The sequence below is a fragment of the Pteronotus mesoamericanus genome, unplaced genomic scaffold (assembly GCF_021234165.1).
Source record: "Pteronotus mesoamericanus isolate MK-2021 breed Mesoamerican mustached bat unplaced genomic scaffold, CSHL_Meso_final contig_20, whole genome shotgun sequence".
NCBI lineage: Eukaryota > Metazoa > Chordata > Mammalia > Chiroptera > Mormoopidae > Pteronotus > Pteronotus mesoamericanus.
Genome location: NW_026555085.1, coordinates 38,207,131 through 38,224,729, shown reverse-complemented (window position 1 = coordinate 38,224,729; position 17,599 = coordinate 38,207,131). Strand labels below are relative to the sequence as shown.

Sequence of the window (17,599 nt, the reverse complement as noted above, 5' to 3'; positions counted from 1 at the left end):
CTCCAAATGTACCAACATCTGATGCCAGATGAATAGGGATGCCAGAGTAAGAAGAGGAAGAGCAAGAAACTGAAAATATTTGAAAAAATAATGAAAGAGAACTTCCCTAATTTGGTGAAAGGGAATAGCCATACAAGTCCAGGAGGCAGAGTCCCAAACAAGTTGGCCCAAAAGAAGGCCAAACCAAGACATACCATAATTAAAATGCCAAAGGTTAAAGACAGAGAATCTTCAAGGAACATGTATAAAGGACCCATGGACAAAGTCAAAGTCGGGAAGGATTGAGGGAGGGAGGTGGGGGAGAGGGGCAGGGGAAAGTGATGGTGGGAAGGTAGAGACAAATATATTTGAAAAATATAATTAAAAAAATAGATAGAGATCTTAAAAGCAGCAAGAGAAAAGCAGAGAGTTACATACAAAGTCCCATAAGACCATCAGCTGATTCTCAAAAGAAATTTTGCAAGCAAGAAATATTCAAAGTGATGAAAAGCAAAGACCTACAACCTAGATTACTCTATTCAGCAAAGCTATTATTTAGAATGGAAAGGCAGATAAAGTGCTTTCCAGACAAGGTAAAGCTAAAGGAGTTCATCATCACCAAGCTATTATTACATGAAATGTTAAAGGGGTTTATTTAAGAAATAAACCTGGTCCTGGGCCAGGTGGTTTTGTTTTTTGTTTTTTTTCATTTTGGAAAATATTTATGAATAAATAGTTTTATATGACGGCTGGCGGCAGCAGACTCTCCTGTACCCCTCAGGAGTCAGTGAGCGAGAGGGGGGTCCTGCCAGCGGGGTCGCCGAGCTAGCTGGGGGTTGAACTGAGAGTTGTACCCCCTCCGCCGATCTTCTGCCTCTTCTTCTGGCTGCTGCTCCTGGGGTGCCCCGCCCCGGACCCGAGCCAGGAGGGCCTCTGCCCGTGCCCTCTCAGCGGCTTCCCTCCGAAGACGTTCAGCTCGAAGCTGGTCCAGGGACGGAGATTCTTGGGGCCGCTGTTTCTCGGACCCCGCCTTTTCCTTTTTGCTGTGGCCGCCGTTGTCACCACTGTGCCGCCTCTTCTTCCCCAAATGCTTCTGCATCTCCAGCAGAGGGTCCAGAAGGTTCTTGACCTTCACATCTGGTCCTGGGCCAGGTGGTTTTTTTTTTTTTCTCTGCAGAACTATGTGCCCCAGCAAGAGGCGGCCGTGGCCGTCCGTGGGCACTGGCTTGGCCTCAGGCACGGCACCCCCGCAAGGCAAGCTGTCCATAATGGGCACCTGCAGCGGTCCTCGCCCTGACCACGGGTGACTAAGCTGCATTTTCCAAATGAAACACTCACCAGGAAAGGAGTGTCCCCAGCTTCACCCCACCTCTTTAGCTGGGACCCAAAATAAAAAAACACTTGAGTCAAACCAGCTCATTGCCAACACAGCTGGGAGCAGGGGACAAGGGGACTGAGGGGCAAGTTTTGTGTCTCCACTAAAGAAAGCCCTTTTCCCTAAAGAAGAAACAAGTGTTGGCACTTTAGAAAATCAAAACTATGAACATTAAAATGGCAACAAATTTACAACTATCAACTGAATTTAAAAGAACAAACTAAGCAAACAACCAGAACAGGGACAGAATCATAGATATGGAGATCATTTGGGGGTATATCAGCTGGGAGAAGGAAGGGGAAGAATGGAGGAAAAGGGATTAAGAAGCATAATTTGTAGGTATGAAATGGATGGGGTATATTAAGAATAGTATAAGAAATGGAGAAACCAAAAAACTTATATACCTGACCCATGGACATGAACTAAGGCGGGGCATTGCTGGAGGGAATGAGGGTCCTGGGCAGAGGGGGACAAAGGGAAAAAACTGGGACAGCTGTAATAGCATAGTCAATAAAATATATTTTTTAAGAAAGGAACATTATGGCTAATATGCACATAAAAATACTGAATCTTAGTAACATTGGAGAATAAAAGTAAAATGATTCCTAAGATTTTACCCATCTGCATGTTTTTCAGAGTTTGAAAGTGTCAAGTTTTTTTGAGAATACATAAACAGGGACACAATCACGCTGTTAGATTAAAAATTAATGAAGCTATTTTGGAATATAATTTGCAGTATATATATGTAAAAGATAGATCACATAAGGTTAATCCCGCAATGAATATTCACACATTAACAAAAACATGTTAAATGATATCTACTCCACTGCTGCATGTGTTAGGGGAAAAAAAGAAATATAATTGAACTTTCAACAATATCCAAGTGATAAAATTATGTATTAGTATATCCAAACTGTGGAATGTTTCACATCTGGTAAAGACTAAGAACAACCTGAACTGACCAACATAGAAAGATAAGTAAGTCATATTACATGGAAGGCATAGTATGCATACAGTGATTTTATTTTATTTTGTTTTGCTTTATTTATTTTATTTTGCCCATTTACCATCTTTAAGTTGGTTTGCTTACCTAATTAACTCAACGTTAAGATTTTGTTGGTGAGACACTCAGGATTGTAGTAACTGAGTTAGTCGAACATGAAAGATTTTTCAGGATAAGAGATAAAAGAAAGTCTGATCTGTTGAACTCACATTTCTGTAAAGCAGATTAGCTCATTCCTGATTGGTAATCAGTCAATGACATGAATATAGTGAGGATGTCACATTAATTCACATGTGATTTTTTTCCCCAACACAGTACAGTTTAGCATCACTAAGTAACAGCATCAAAATGGAAAGTTTATCAACACAGATGAATGTCTGAATCCACAGAGGAGGCACTCAGTCCACACAAGGTCCATGTCCATTGACTTCTTGCCTTCCTCTTGGCTCAGGCTGATCTCTTTCTTTTAAATTATTTTTTATTTTTTAATTAGAGCTTACATTAAGTATCATTCTGTATTAGTTTCAGATGTACAGCATAGCTATTAGACAATCATGTACTTAGAGTGGTCTCTTCAATATTTCTTTCTTTTAATTTTTTATTGTTATTATATTACAGTTGTCCCAATTTCCCCCTTTGCCCTTCTCCGCCCTGCTGACCCCCTGCTTCCACAGTCATTCCCCACTGTGTTTTCAGTATGAATGTGAAAATAAATCGATGCATTAAGATAAATCTATACATGCAGAGACCTGGGAAGAAGCACACTTGATCTCTGACAGTGTTTACATGTGCAAAGAAGAGTGATAATATTTTGTAGCCCTGTCTGGTGTGGCTTGGTTGGGAGTCATCCCTCAAAGTGAAGGATCTTCAGTTCAATTCCTGGTCAGGACACATGCCTGGATTGCAGGTTCAGTGCTTGGTCAAGGTGTAAGGCAACTGATTGATGTTTCTCTCTCACATCGATGTTTCCCTCCCATTCTCCCTCCCTTCCCTTCTCTTAAAATCAATCAATCAACCAATCAATCAATCACAAAAGAATAGTTCTTCAAGGAAAATGTTTTTATGTAATCAAAATTTTTTAAAAAATAAATGAATTATGCAATAAGAAAATATCATACTCCTTTGGTCAAAGCAATTGTACTTGGATACTCAGACTACTTTCTGTGAAAATAAACTTGAAGTAGTTTCACTGAAATAACTATGTATACATAGCATATATTTTGGATTTCTAATGGTTCTTAGCAGAAAAAAAAATGTACAATTAGAAATTTAAGACTCCCCTGACAAATTTCTGGAGAGTCAGTTTTTTTTAAGTGACATATCTTGATTTTACTGATGCTTTCACTAACTTTCTGGTCTATTAACTACAAAGAACTACAAAATGCAGGTGATAACAGCAGCAAAAGAGCTGGTATATTTACTGATCTAGGTCACTCAGAGCTTTAAGGTATGGTTTACTCATCTATGAGAAATATGCCTCTGTCAAAGAAATTCTTACTTAAACTTGTTATATTACTATGTCTTAAGTAAACTTGTTATATTACTGTGTCTTACTTAAACTTGTTATATTACTGTGTCTTAAGTAAGTATATTACTGTGTCTTACTTAAACTTGTTATATTACTGTGTCTTAAGTGCATACACACATGCACATATACATAGTAACACATATTAAGAACCTGAAAATGCATATCTGAAACATCTGGAAACATAAGATTCTATTCTATGCTTATCAATGTTCTAGCATATTAGATTTAGAAGGAAGTCATGGAAATTATGTCAGTCTTCTCCTCATGTCATAAAGAAATGAGACCTAAGGGAGTTTGGAAGTTTATTCAAGGCCATGTTAATTATTAGGGCATGGGTTGGACTAGATCTCAGGTCTCCCAATTTATATCCCAGAACTCTTTCCATTATATCCATTTTTCTTAATGATAAAGTACGTCATATGCTTCCTTTAATGAGAGCATTCCACTTTTAAAAGGATGAAAATAGGTCATGTTAGATATTAACCTAAGATTCATCTTAGGGGAAGCTTGCACCTAAAGTAGGTTCTCTAATACAATTGTATGAAAGTTTTCTGCAGTAGACTGATTTTGGAAGAGTATGAAAATTATATTTGGGAGTATTCTTTTTCTGTAATGCTTTGTACATGTGTTGGCTGCCCTAAAAGACACTATATTTGTATAGTGAGTGAATGATTTTAAAAAATGTTATCAGTACTACTTAATCAATTTGATTCACCTAACTTTTATCTATAATTTGACCTTTAGGCATTTTTATTGAAGTGATTGATTCTCTTTACCCACTTTCACTCAACAATATCCGTTTTTTTTCAACAAGTAGTATGTGCCTGGCCATTGTGTACTACTAGTGTAACAAATAGACATAAAATCTCTTCTTTATAGAGAGCTAGTCATCTTTCAAACTTCCTCTAAAACATCAAAATCTGTAATGCCAGGGGGACATAGCTTTTCCTGCTTACTCATGTCCTTCATAAAACTTTGTACATCCTTCTATTATAGTAATTATTATATTAAACATATTTGGACACTTGTAGCTCTTTTCTCAATTTAAAATGTGAAGCTTTCTAAGAAGGCTCAAATTGTTTATTTCATTCTGTCCCGGAGCCTAGTACTGTGCTTTGGCAGAGCATAATATGGTTTCTGACTTATATGGGGGTTATGGGGGTAAGTAATTGAATTGATTTCAAAGAACTGGCTAAGAAGGTGGGCATTGACCTGGAAGCAGTTAAGAAAAAGCCAGAAAGAAAGTGAAGTGGGAGGGGCATGAAGGGGGAAGAGACAACATAATTAAATTTATGTCTGCCTGATGAACTCAATTACCTTTGACTTAGGTAGCTCCATTTTTCTTCATTCCCAGTTCAATCCCTCAGAATTGAAGTTCACTTCTAGTATCGCAAGACTTGACCTCTGGGGGAGTGAGTTGAGAAAAAATGATGATATGCAACTTCTATGAGTGTATTTTGTATGCCCCATATTGTATGTAAAAGGAATATAGAGAATTACGTGCAGCAGTAGGTTCTGGAGCTAGATTGCCTAGACTCTCCCACGAAGGTTTTCTGTGCGACTAAGAAAAGTTTACTCAAAGTTTACTCAGCCACTCTCTTTCAAAGCTTTCTTATCTGTAAAGTGAATATAATAATAATATCATCTGAAGATAGTATACATTCAGTAAATAATATCTCTTATTATGTGATATGATGATGATGATGTTAATGTCCTGTTTTATTAGTTCCATTGTCTGTCATTTTTTTCCATCTGCACCTATTGATTGATATTTCTCTTGGTTATTGGTAAAATTTCTCTACGTTTTCACTTAAGACAATTTTTAGAGTGATTTCAGGTTTACTACAAAATTGAGAGGGAGCTATAGAGATTTTCCAGACACCTCCAGCCCCACGCATGTACAGCCTCCTGCATTGTCAATGTCACCTACAAAAATGGTACATTGTTTTGCCAAGGGTAATCCTATACATGCCATCACGCCAATTCGATAGTTTACCTTAGAGTTCACTTTTGCTGATATATATTCTCTGAATTTAAATACTTATATATGATATACATATATCAATCATTATTACAGAGTATTTTCACTGCCCTAGAATTTTTCTGTGCTCTACCTTCTGCGAGTTTTGGTAGATTTTGTCTTTTAATGATTTGTTCAGTTTCATTTAGTTTATCACATTTGTGGGCATAGAGTTGTTTCTCTTTATTACCCTTTTAGTTTCCATGGGATCTGTAGTGATATCCCCTCTTTCATTTCTTATATTAGTAATTTGTGTCCCCTCTCTTTTTCTTTTAGTTAGCTTGCTAGAGACTTATCAGATTTTTCTTTTTATTGAATTTATTGAGGTGACACTGGTTAAAAAAATATACAGGTTTCAGGTGCACAGTTCTACAACACACCATCTATACTCTGGCTTGTGTATTCACCACCCTGAGTCGAGTCTCTGTCCATCTGTGTTTATTCCCCCTACACCTTCCTTCACCTCTGCCCACCACCCTCCCAGCAATCACCGCACTGCTGTCCATGTCCATTAGTTTTTTCTCTTTTTTTCTTTTTGCCCGGTCCTCCACCCCTTTACCCAACCCCATCCCAAAACCTGTTAATCTGCTCTCCGTCTATGTCTGCCTCTATTTTGCTCATTAGTTCATTTTATTAATTAGATTCCACATTATGAGTGAAATAATATGATATTTGCCTTTTCTGAGTGGCCTATGTCACTTAGAACAATGCTCTCCAGGTCCATCAATGCTCCAGCAAAGTAAGATTTTCTTCTTTACGAAATGTACCACCTCTTCTTTATCCACTCACCTACTGATGGACACTTTGGCTGCTTCCAAATCTTAGCTATTGTAAATAATGCTGCAATACAGAGAGGTTCATTTATTCTTTCAAATTAGTTATTTTGTGTTACTTCAGGTAAATTCTCAGAAGTGAAATTCCTGGGTCACAAGGCAGTTCCATTTTTAATTTTTTGAGGGACCTCCATGCTATTTTCCACAGTAGCTGCACCAGTCTGCATTCCCACCAGCAGCGTACAAGGGTTCCCTTTTCTCCACATCCTTGCAAACACTTGTTTTTTGTTGATTTATTGATTATAGCCATTCTTACAAGTGTGAGCTGATATCTCACTGTAATTTTAATATACATTTCTCTGATGATTAATTATGGTGAGCATCTTTTCATATGTCTATTGGCCATCCGTATGTCCTTTTTGGAGAAGAATCTACTCAGATCTTTTGTTATTTTTAATTGGATTGTTTGTTTCTTTGGTGTTGAGTTTTATAAGTTCTTTAATTTAGGATAGTAGTAACCTCATATCAGATGTAATGGAGAATACAGTCTCTCATTCAGTGGGTTGTCTTTTCATTTTGTTGATGGTTATTTTTGCTGTGTGAAAGCTTTTTAGTTTGTTGTAGTCCAATTTATTTTTTTTGTTTGGTTGTTTGTTTACCTTACCTGAGGAGTCATATCAGAAAAGACAATGCTACAAGAAATGTCTGAGGTTTTATCGCCTAGGTCTTCTAAGGTTTTTATGGTTTTGAGACTAACATGTAAATCTTTAATCTATTTTGAGTTTATTCTTCTTGTGATGTTAGAAGCTGATCTAGTTTCTTTTCTTTTTTTTTTTTTGCATGTATCTGTTCAATATTCCCAATACCATTTATTGAGTTGACTATCTTTATCCCATTGTATGTTTTTGCTTCCTTTGTCAAGTATTAATTGGTTATAGAGGCATGGGTTTATTTCTAGTCTCTATTCTGTTCCATTGATCTATATGTCTGTTTTTATGTCAGTACCATTCTGTTTTGATTATTATGACCTGATAGTATAGTTTGAGATCAGATACAGGATTCCTTGAACTTTATTCTTCTTTCTCAAGATTGCTGTTGCTATTTGAGATCTTTGTGCTTATATATAAGTTTTTGGAATGTTTGTTCTAGTTTTATGAAATATGCCATTGGTATCTTGTTGAGAATTATGTTGTATCTATATTTTGTTTTTCATAGTATGAACATTTTAATTATGTTAATTCTTCCTATTCATGGATACCACCATATATGTTTCTAATTATTTATATCTTCTTCAATTTTTTTCTTATAATTTTTCAAGCACAGTTCTTTAACATTCTTGGTTATATTTATTGCTAGGTATTTTATTCTTTTTGAAGCAATTGTGAATGGGATTATTTTGTTAGTTCCTTTTTCTAATAGTTCATTATTGGTGTATAAAAATGTAACTGACCTCTGGATATTTATTTTGTAATCTGCTACTTTACTGAATTAATTTATCAATTTTAGTAGGTTTTTTGGGGGGGGGCGGAATCTTTAGGGTTTTCTATATACTATAGCATGTCATCTGAAAAATAATAATAGTTTTACTTCTTCCTTTCCAAATGGATGCCTTTTATTTCTTCTTCTTACCTAATCACTGTGGCTAGGACTTCCAGTACTATGCTGAATATTTTCAATTTTATTCATCTTTTCATGTAACCAGCTTTTATTTACATTGATTTTTATCTATTAAATTCTTGTTTTGAATTTCATTGATTTCTACTCTAATTTTTATTATTTCTTTTCTTCTGCTAACATTGAATTTAATTTGTTCTTCATTTCATTTTCTAGATTCCTAAGGTGATGTTAACTTTTTCTTCTTTTTTAATATATATGTTTAATGCTATAAATTTTCCTCTAAGCAACTTTTCCTCTATCTTATAAATTTTGATAAGTTGGGTTTTTAAAAGTTATTTCAAAATATATTTAAATTGTATTGAGTTTTTTTCTTTGAACCATTTGTTATTTGGAAATTTGTTTACTCTCCATGTAATTTGCGATTTTCCATTTATTTTACTATTATTGATGTATAGTTTTATTCCACTCTGAGAGAAAACATAGATCAAAATCTTTGACCCACCATTTCCTTATCTTTAAAAAATTTCTTTTAATATTTCTTTCAAGGCAAGTCTACTGGCAATAGAGAATTCTATATTTCTATGATTTAGTCTTTTAGTGAGCCTGTGCTTATGGACTGTGAATCTCCTAAGTGTTTCTTTGTTTCTTTCTCCCTCCTTAGGTGGGACAGAATGAGTTGGATGTCCCTCATCTCCACATGGAAGGATAGAACCAGCTAACGTTTGTTATTTTCCTTTGCCCAGATCACTTTGGCTCTAATAAGACCCCAGCAGGTTAGGCTCTGCAGTTTCCTCTGTTAGTCCTTCTTTAGAAGAAAAGAGTGCTCTGGCATATTTCAGAATAGAACTTCCCTACTCCCCTTGTCAGAATCCTGAAGGGATTTTTCTCTGATATTTACTGTGAAAATCTGGTCCACCTCCTCAAGGTAAACCTCAAAATATTGTGGGGCCTCCCTAGGTCTGGATTTCCCAGGAGCTTTTAACTTGCAGAGTTGTCCTCCCTGTGCCTCCACTGTAGGGTAAGTGAAGGCAGTCTGGCTTCCTCACCCAGATACTTGGGTAACTAGCGGGAGCAGCTTCTCATAACCTTGAAGGAGTCTGATAAGGGAGTGTTCTCACAGTCTTGAGCCTGGGTCCCACAACCTTGAGTCTGGTTGTGATAAACTGCCCCTTGGCCTTGGGTAGGCTCACATGCGCAGCTCACGCCAGGTTACCTCACTATTTGGCCTGCGGCCAGCTTTGTTTGTGCTAGTACTTAAGAAGGAAGGGGCTTCTCAGAGGATGAGTGAGGGAGTGGATGCCTGTAGGGCATGCCAACATAGACATGGGCTTGTGGCCCGTGTGACCCCCCCCCCCCGAATAAACGCATGTCAAGCATCCCCACAGCTCCATGTATTTTCTTCCATCTACATGAGTCTTGAGTGGACTTGCCCAGCCTAGGGAAGCTGCAACACATCCACCAACTGGTCAATTACAGCTGAGATTTTCTATCTCTGAGAAACCCAGAGACTGCTTTGAATCTCTGCTCTAGTAAGCCTCTATTTTCTGAATTTACTGGTGTGGCTCTCCAGTCTTGTGGATGACAGCTTAACCTATGTCTTCACTTCTTTTATGGATCCAAGAAGAGTTGATATTTTTGGTCTGTTCAACTTTTCATTTATTGTTAGGACAGAGTGACAACTTCCAAGGCTACATGCAGAACTGGAAATTAGAAGTTGTCATCTTGCTATGTTTTAAGAGTAATATCCATGCTCATTACAGATGTACTTCTGAATTTGTTCACTATTTTGACATAGTACAGATGTAAAGATGTTTTTAGAGAATTTGTGCAATTAATTACCTTTTTCTAAAAGAAAGAAATCTATGACTTTTCAACATTCAAAGAAAATCTTGATTATTAAGATTAAAATTCACATTTAAAATATACTTTAAAAGTTAAGGAAATATTCTTATTATGCTGAAAAACAAATGTTAATTATTGGTTTTATAATTATAGGTGTTATAAAAGCATACTTCATTTTATTTTTATAATCCAGAAGAATAAATTTTAAAAAACAACAGATAGAAAAATATATTGGCCATTTTAATACTCTCTGAAGAATGATGATAGATAATGCAAATTCAAAGGCAAGGGTACCTCTTGATTGTTTTTAAAGTTATTTGAAAACTTACATTCTCATGTAGCATGCTACATGAGAATGTAAGTTTCTTTCTCATCCATAATGGCAGGAACAAGTAGGATCAAACTTCACAAAAATAATGAACTGATTTTATGAAAGATTTAATGAGTGACTGAATCTTGCCATATCTTTAATTTATATAAACTGTGTATTTGTTACATAGATAGAACAACTTGTACTTCTTTTTCAAGGATTATTTGGATACTGGCAAATGCATGTCATTTGTGCTTTTGGCAAGCTATTTTGCAAATAAGCTTAAAATACTTTTTAGAAACAGTTTTTAAATTTTCTTTTTTTTTTTTTGATACTTTAATTAATTTATTTACTTTTTAAATACATTTGTCTCTGCCTTCCCCCCACCTCTTTCCCTTGCCCCCTCCCACCTTCCCTCCCTCAGCTCTTCCCCTTTGGTTTTGTCCATGAGTCCTTGCTTTATGTTCCTTGACTTTCCCCTTCCCTTCCCTTTCCCTGCCCCCCCCCTTCCCTCTTGTCTCTGTTGATTTCTTTTCCTTTCAGTGTTGCTGGTCATATTTTCCTTGCTTCTTTGCATTGTTGGTTAGGTTCCGCTTATAGGTGAGATCATATGGTATTTGTCTTTCGCCCCCTGGCTTATTTCGCTTAGCATGATGCTCTCCAGTTCCATCCATGCTGTCGCAAAGTTTAGTACTTCTTTTTTTCTTTCTGTTGTGTAGTATTCCATTGTGTATATGTACCATGATTTTTTGATCCAGTCATCTACTGATGGGCATTTAGGTTGCTTCCAACACTTGGCTATTGTAAATTGTGCTGCCATGAACATTGGGGTGCATAGGTTCTTTTGTATTGGCGTTTTGGTGTTCTCAGGGTATAGTCCCAGCAGGGGAATCACTGGATCAAAAGGCAGTTCCATTTTCAGCTTTCTGAGGAAATTCCACACTGCTTTCCATAGTGGCTGCACCAGTCTGCATTCCCACCAACAGTGGACTAGGGTTCCCTTTTGTCCACAGCCTCGCCAGCACCTGTTGTTTGTGGATCTGTTTATGATGGCCATTCTGACCGGTGTGAGGTGATACCTCATGGTGGTTTTGATCTGCATTTCTCTGATGGCTAGTGATGCTGAGCATCCTTTCAAATGCATCTGGGCCCTCTGTATCTCCTCCTTAGAAAAGCATCTGCCCAGGTCCTTTGCCCATTTTTTGATTGGATCGTTTGTCTTCTTGGAGTAAAGTCAAGTGAGTTCTTTGTATATCTTGGAGATCAAACCTCTATCTGATGTATCATTAGCGAATATATTTTCCCAAATGGTTGGCTCCCTTTTCATTTTGCTGATGTTTTCTTTCGCCGTGCAGAAGCTTCTTATTTGGATGAGGTCCCACTTGTTTATTCTTTCCTTTATGTCCCTTGCTTTAGGAGACCTATCAGTGAAAAAATTGCTGCGTGGGATATCTGAGAGTTTCCTGCCAATGTTCTCCTCGAGGACTTTGATGGTGTTGCGACTTATATTTAAGTCTTTTATCCATCTTGAGTTTATTTTTGTGTATGGTGTCAGCTGATGATCCAATTTCAATTTTTTACATGTAGCCGTCCAGCTCTCCCAACACCATTTGTTGAAGAGGCTGTTATTGCCCCATTTTATGCTTCTGCCCCCTTTGTCGAATATTAGATGTCCATATAGACCTGGGCTTATTTCTGGGCTTTCTATTCTGTTCCACTGGTCTCTGGGTCTGTTCTTGTGCCAGTACCAGATTGTTCTGAGTGTAGTGGCTTTGTAGTAGAGTTTGATGTCCGGTATTGTGATCCCTCCTACTTTGTGTTTCTTTCTCAAAATTGCTGCGGCTATTCGAGGTCGTTTATGGTTCCATATAAATTTTTGAAATGTCTGTTCTATTTCTGTGAAATACGTCATTGGTATCTTAATAGGGATTGCGTTGAATCTATAAATTGCTTTTGGTAGTATGGACATTTTAAGGATATTAATTCTTCCAATCCATGTGCATGGTATATGCTTCCATTTATTTGTGTCTTCCTTAATTTCTTTTTTCAATGTTGCATAGTTTTCTGCATACAGGTCTTTTGTGTCTTTGGTTAAATTTATCCCTAGGTACTTTATCTTTTTTCGTGCTATATCGAATGGTATATTTTTCCTGATTTCTTCTTCTTCTATTGCATTGCTGGTGTACAGAAACGCCTTTGATTTCTGAATGTTGACTTTGTATCCTGCTGTTTTGCCAAATTCACTTATTAGGTTGAGGAGTTTTTTGGTGGAGTCTACAGGGTTCTCTATGTACACTATCATGTCCTCTGCAAACAATGATAGCTTTACTTCCTCCTTTCCTATTTGGATGCCTTTTATCTCTTTCTCTTGTCTGACCGCTGTGGCTAGGACTTCCAATACGATGTTGAAAAGAAGCGGTGAGAGCGGACATCCTTGTCGTGTTCCCGATCTTAGTGGGAAAGCTTTCAGTTTTTGCCCGTTGAGTATGATATTAGCTGTAGGTTTTTCATATATGGCCTTTATTACGTTGAGGAATGCCCCATTTATTCCCATTTTGCTGAGTGTTTTGATCATAAATGGGTGTTGTACCTTATCAAATGCTTTTTCTGCATCTATCGAGATGATCATGTGGTTTTTGTCTTTTCTTTTATTTATGTGATGTATCACGTTTACTGATTTGCGTATATTGAACCATCCCTGCATCCCTGGGATGAATCCCACTTGATCGTGGTGGATAATCTTTTGAATGTATTTCTGGATGCGGTTTGCCAATATTTTGTTGAGGATTTAAGCATCTATGTTCATCAGCGAAATTGACCTGTAGTTTTCTTTCTTTGTAGGGTCTTTATCTGGTTTTGGGATCAGGGTGATGCTGGCCTCATAGAAGGAGTCTGGGAGTCTTCCCTCCTCTTGGATTTTTTGGAATAGTCTGAGAAGGACAGGGGTTAGCTCTTCCTTAAATGTTTTGTAAAATTCTCCTGGGAAACCGTCTGGCCCTGGGCTTTTGTGTGCTGGGAGTTTCTTGATGACTGCTTCAATTTCCCCAGCTGTTATCGGTCTGTTCAAGCTTTCTGTTTCTTCCTCCTTCAGTGTTGGAAGATTATACTTTCCTAGAAATTTGTCCATTTCCTCAAGATCTTCAAATTTCTTGGCATATAATTGTTCATAATAGTTTCTGATGATCATTTGTATTTCTGTGGTATCAGTTGTTATTTCTCCTCTTTCATTTCTGATATTATTAATTTGGGTCCTCTCCCTTTTTTTCTTGATGAGTCTGCTTAAAGGCTTGTCAATTTTATTTATCCTTTCAAAGAACCAGCTTCTGGATTGGTTGATCCTCTGAATTGTTCTTTTTGTCTCTAGGTCATTCAGTTCTGCTTTAATCTTGACTATTTCCTTCCTTCTCCTTGCTCTGGGATTTATTTGTTGTTGTTTCTCCAGTTCTTGAAGTTGTAGTGTTAGGTCTTTTATTTGAAATGTTTCTATCTTTTTTAGGTAAGCCTGTATTGCTATGAACTTCCCTCTCAGGACCGCCTTTGCTGTGTCCCATAGGTTTTGGACAGTTGTCTGTTCATTTTCATTTGTTTCCAGAAATTTTTTGATTTCTTCTCTTATCTCATTATTGACCCATTCATTGTTTAATAGTGTACTGTTCAGTCTCCATGAGTTTGCAAGTTTTTGAAGTTTCTCTTTGAGGTTGATTTCGAGTTTCAAGGCCTTGTGGTCTGAGAAAAAGTTTGGTATTATTTCAATTTTCCTGAATTTGTTGAGTCTTGCTTTGTGTCCTATCATGGGGTCTATCTTTGAAAAACTGCCATGAGCATTTGAAAAGAATGTGTATTTTTCTTCTTTGGGATGTAAGATTCTATATATGTCAGTTAAGTCTCTTTGATTCAGTGTTTCATTCAGCGCCACGATATGTTTATTAATGTTTTGTTTGGAAGATCTGTCCATTTTTGACAGTGGGGTGTTGAAATCCCCTACTATCAGTGTGTTGCTATCTATATCTTTTTTGAAGTCATCCAACAATTTCCTTATAAACTCGGGGGCTCCTATATTGGGAGCATATAAGTTTACAATGTTGATGTCTTCTTGATAGATTCTTCCTTTCAGTATGATAAAGTGCCCCTCTGGGTCTCTCTTTATGGCCTTTGCTTTGAAATCTACTTTGTCTGATACAAGTATGGCAACGCCAGCCTTTTTTTCATGTCCATTTGCTTGGAATATTATTTTCCATCCCTTTACTTTCAATCTGTGTAGGTCTTTTGCTCTGAGGTGGGTCTCTTGTAGGCAGCATATGTGTGGGTCATGTTTTCTTATCCATTCAGCTACCCTGTGTCTTTTGATTGGGGCATTTAGTCCATTCACATTGAGAGATATTACTGATAGAAACTTACTCATCTTTTCTCTTTGTACTTGTGTTCCTCTCTGTCTCATTCTTTTCCTTCATCTGCTTAAACCAGTCCCCTTAGCATATCTTGGAGTGCTGGTTTGGTAGAGATGTATTCTTTTAGCTTTCTTTTGTCTGGGAAACTCCGTATTTCTCCTTCTATTTTAATGGAGAGCCTAGCTGGGTAGAGCAGCCTTGGCTGTAGGCCCTTGATTTTCATGGCTTGGAATATTTGTTGCCATTCCCTTCTGGCTTGTAGTGTTTCTGTTGAGAAGTCAGCTCCTAGGCGTATCGGGGCCCCCTTGTATGTTACTTTCTCCTTCTCCCTTGCTGCCTTGAGGATTCTCTCTTTGTCTTTGACATTTGCCTTTTTTTTTTTAACAGTCAACAAAATTTAATATGGTCTCATGCGCCCTGAAGGAGGTGGTGCCCGATTCGGAGGGGTGATTGCTATGTCCAGATAATCTCCTATCTGAAACTTCTGAGACTGCAGGGTCATGGAATCATCAGTCCCCTTTCTCCCGGACATGGTGCTGCCAATCTCCTTTACTCGATAGCCAGGTCTTTTAATATCCGTAAAATCAATTGCAAAATTGAAGTGCGTGCCCTTCTTCCTAGCTTCTGGGTAGACTTCTTTTACTAAACTAGTCAGTTCTTTCAAGGTGGCATCCATCCAGGTGTAGATCTGTAGCTCGCTAGAAGGCACGTTCCTGCGAGAGAACTCATCCATGCGGTGGTGGCGCCCGTTGTTGGTGGTGAAGACGCGCAGCAACAGAGGGCACGTCTTCTCCCGGTCGATTGGCTTCTCTGGCTCCTTCTTAATTTCCTCCTGGGTGACGCACGACTCCACCGCCATCTTCCTCCTGTGGCTCGCGAGATGCTCGCTCTCTCTTTTTGTATTGAAGCTTTCTTTAACCAAAGGGTTAATGATCTGTTATACAAAGGCTCTATCATGCAAAAAATATTTACATCGCACCTTTTATGTGTTTGGGCTAAAGAATGTGGACAGTAATTAACAAGACAAATTGATTATCTGCTGTTATAGAATATATTGTCTCTTGTGTAATAAACTATGGCTATAAAAGGCATCCAAAGTAACTGTTAAAATGTTGCTTAAAGAACAAAATGGGATGCAGGATTTGCCTAAAAAATTAATTGTATCATTAAAATCAATAATTCTAGATTTTCCCAACAATATTCAAAGTCTTAGTTAAATGTAAAGCTCAAGAAAACATTGAATGTTCTATTGAACAATGAATATACTGTTTCTTAATTAGGGGTGTGCTTCAGACTTACCTGGAGATGTTTTGGAAATACCTATGCCTAGTCTCACTCCTAGATATTTGTCTTTTGTAAACATTTTTATAAGGTGATTTCCCAAGTGATCCTGATGCTCACACCTAGCTAAGAACTATGTGATATTTAAAAACTTTATCAAAGATTCTTGCAGCTCATATGTTGCACTAATAGCAATAATTTGGAAAAAATAAGACAAAGATGTACTTGTAGTAAGTAACTATGTTAATCAATAAGAAGAGATGAGCAATATCCAACACCCCTTGTGAAAGGAGCTTCATGGCTTGTTAGTGGTGCTTCTCAGTGCAGAACTCTAGAAGTGAGAAAAGTGGACTAATGGAATGAAGAGAAGGAGACTTCTACTTGTTCCACAGATTTGGATAATCTGAGAAAATTATTGAAGTCTTTTCTTTGGCATCTTATGATTTCCAAAAGTCCAAGGGAAAGGAGGTAGGTAATATTAACTGGTGCATTTGAATAGATTCATTTTGTTCGTGAAGATCTTAGAAAGGAAAAGAAAAAAATATAGTGACCACTAAGGATCACCTCAAATATGGTATGAAAAAAACTATCCTCAGGTAAGTATAGCTAAGCATCTAATCAGCAAATGTAATAAGCTTTAATTAAATGATTCCATCCAACTGAAAATCTTTTTAAGAGCTTGTGCTTACTTCTTTTCAATTAACAAGATCTGTCCAGAAAAAGTCCAGGCATTGTTAATATAATGAGAATGTTTTATGTGACATCAATGTAACATGGGAGCCAAGTAAAGTGGACTGGAATGTGCATGCATGAATGATGATGACTTCACTGTATTAGTCAGTAAGGGTGGTAAATGCCATTGAGTGAGCATGTGTGCCGTGTGGATGTTGCATTCAAAATGATTGAGCAAGTGGAACAATGAATCTGCATCAAATTTTGAGTTAAGCTTAAACATTTCTCTTTGGAAACTATTTGGATGATTCAGAAGAATTTTAGAGATGATACAATGAGTGCAGCACCAATAAAAGTGTGGCACAAACATTTCAAAGATGGTTGAGAATCTGTTGAAAGTGATCCATATTCTGGAAAGCCTACAACAAGCAGAACATCTGAGAATGTTGAACATGTATGGGCTGCAATCAACAAAGATTGGAGAACTGTGAGGTTCTAAGGCACCTACTTTGAAGGGGACTGAGGCAACATTGTTCTATGTACAATGTTTCTTGTACCTTTTATGTTCTTTGATACATATATTTTTCATAGTACATGATAATATGAAAAATACTTTCTGGACAGGCTTCTCGTATATTGACTAAATAATGCACTTGTATTAACGATTATAATTATTTATGCTTTTATAAATATGTTAGAATAAATTTTTCTACAAAGTTACATATATTTTTGAACATTATAGATAATAACATTGCTGCTTGCTAAAATAAAGCATTTTTAAATAAATTTGTTGCTGGCAATGTGCCAATTT

At 37.1% G+C, this 17,599-nt stretch overlaps 2 protein-coding genes across 2 annotated transcripts; both read right to left on the bottom strand.

Moving 5' to 3' along the window:
- Positions 1–678: 678 nt before the first annotated feature.
- Positions 679–1,297, bottom strand: LOC129066870 (leukocyte receptor cluster member 1-like). The gene has a single exon (XM_054568627.1). It carries the CDS (start codon positions 1,295–1,297, stop codon positions 764–766), a length of 534 nt encoding a protein of 177 aa, XP_054424602.1. The 3' UTR covers positions 679–763.
- A 13,909-nt stretch (positions 1,298–15,206) lies between these two features.
- On the bottom strand, positions 15,207–15,721 carry LOC129067113 (histone deacetylase complex subunit SAP18-like). Its single transcript, XM_054568840.1, has one exon. It carries the CDS (start codon positions 15,692–15,694, stop codon positions 15,233–15,235), a length of 462 nt encoding a protein of 153 aa, XP_054424815.1. The 5' UTR covers positions 15,695–15,721; the 3' UTR covers positions 15,207–15,232.
- Between the last annotated feature and the right edge of the window lie 1,878 nt (positions 15,722–17,599).

Coding starts and splice junctions, on each gene's coding strand:
- LOC129066870 (XM_054568627.1), bottom strand. CDS start 1,297: ATGCAGCTTAGTCACCCGTGGTCAGGGCGAGGACCGCTGCAGGTGCCC.
- LOC129067113 (XM_054568840.1), bottom strand. CDS start 15,694: ATGGCGGTGGAGTCGTGCGTCACCCAGGAGGAAATTAAGAAGGAGCCA.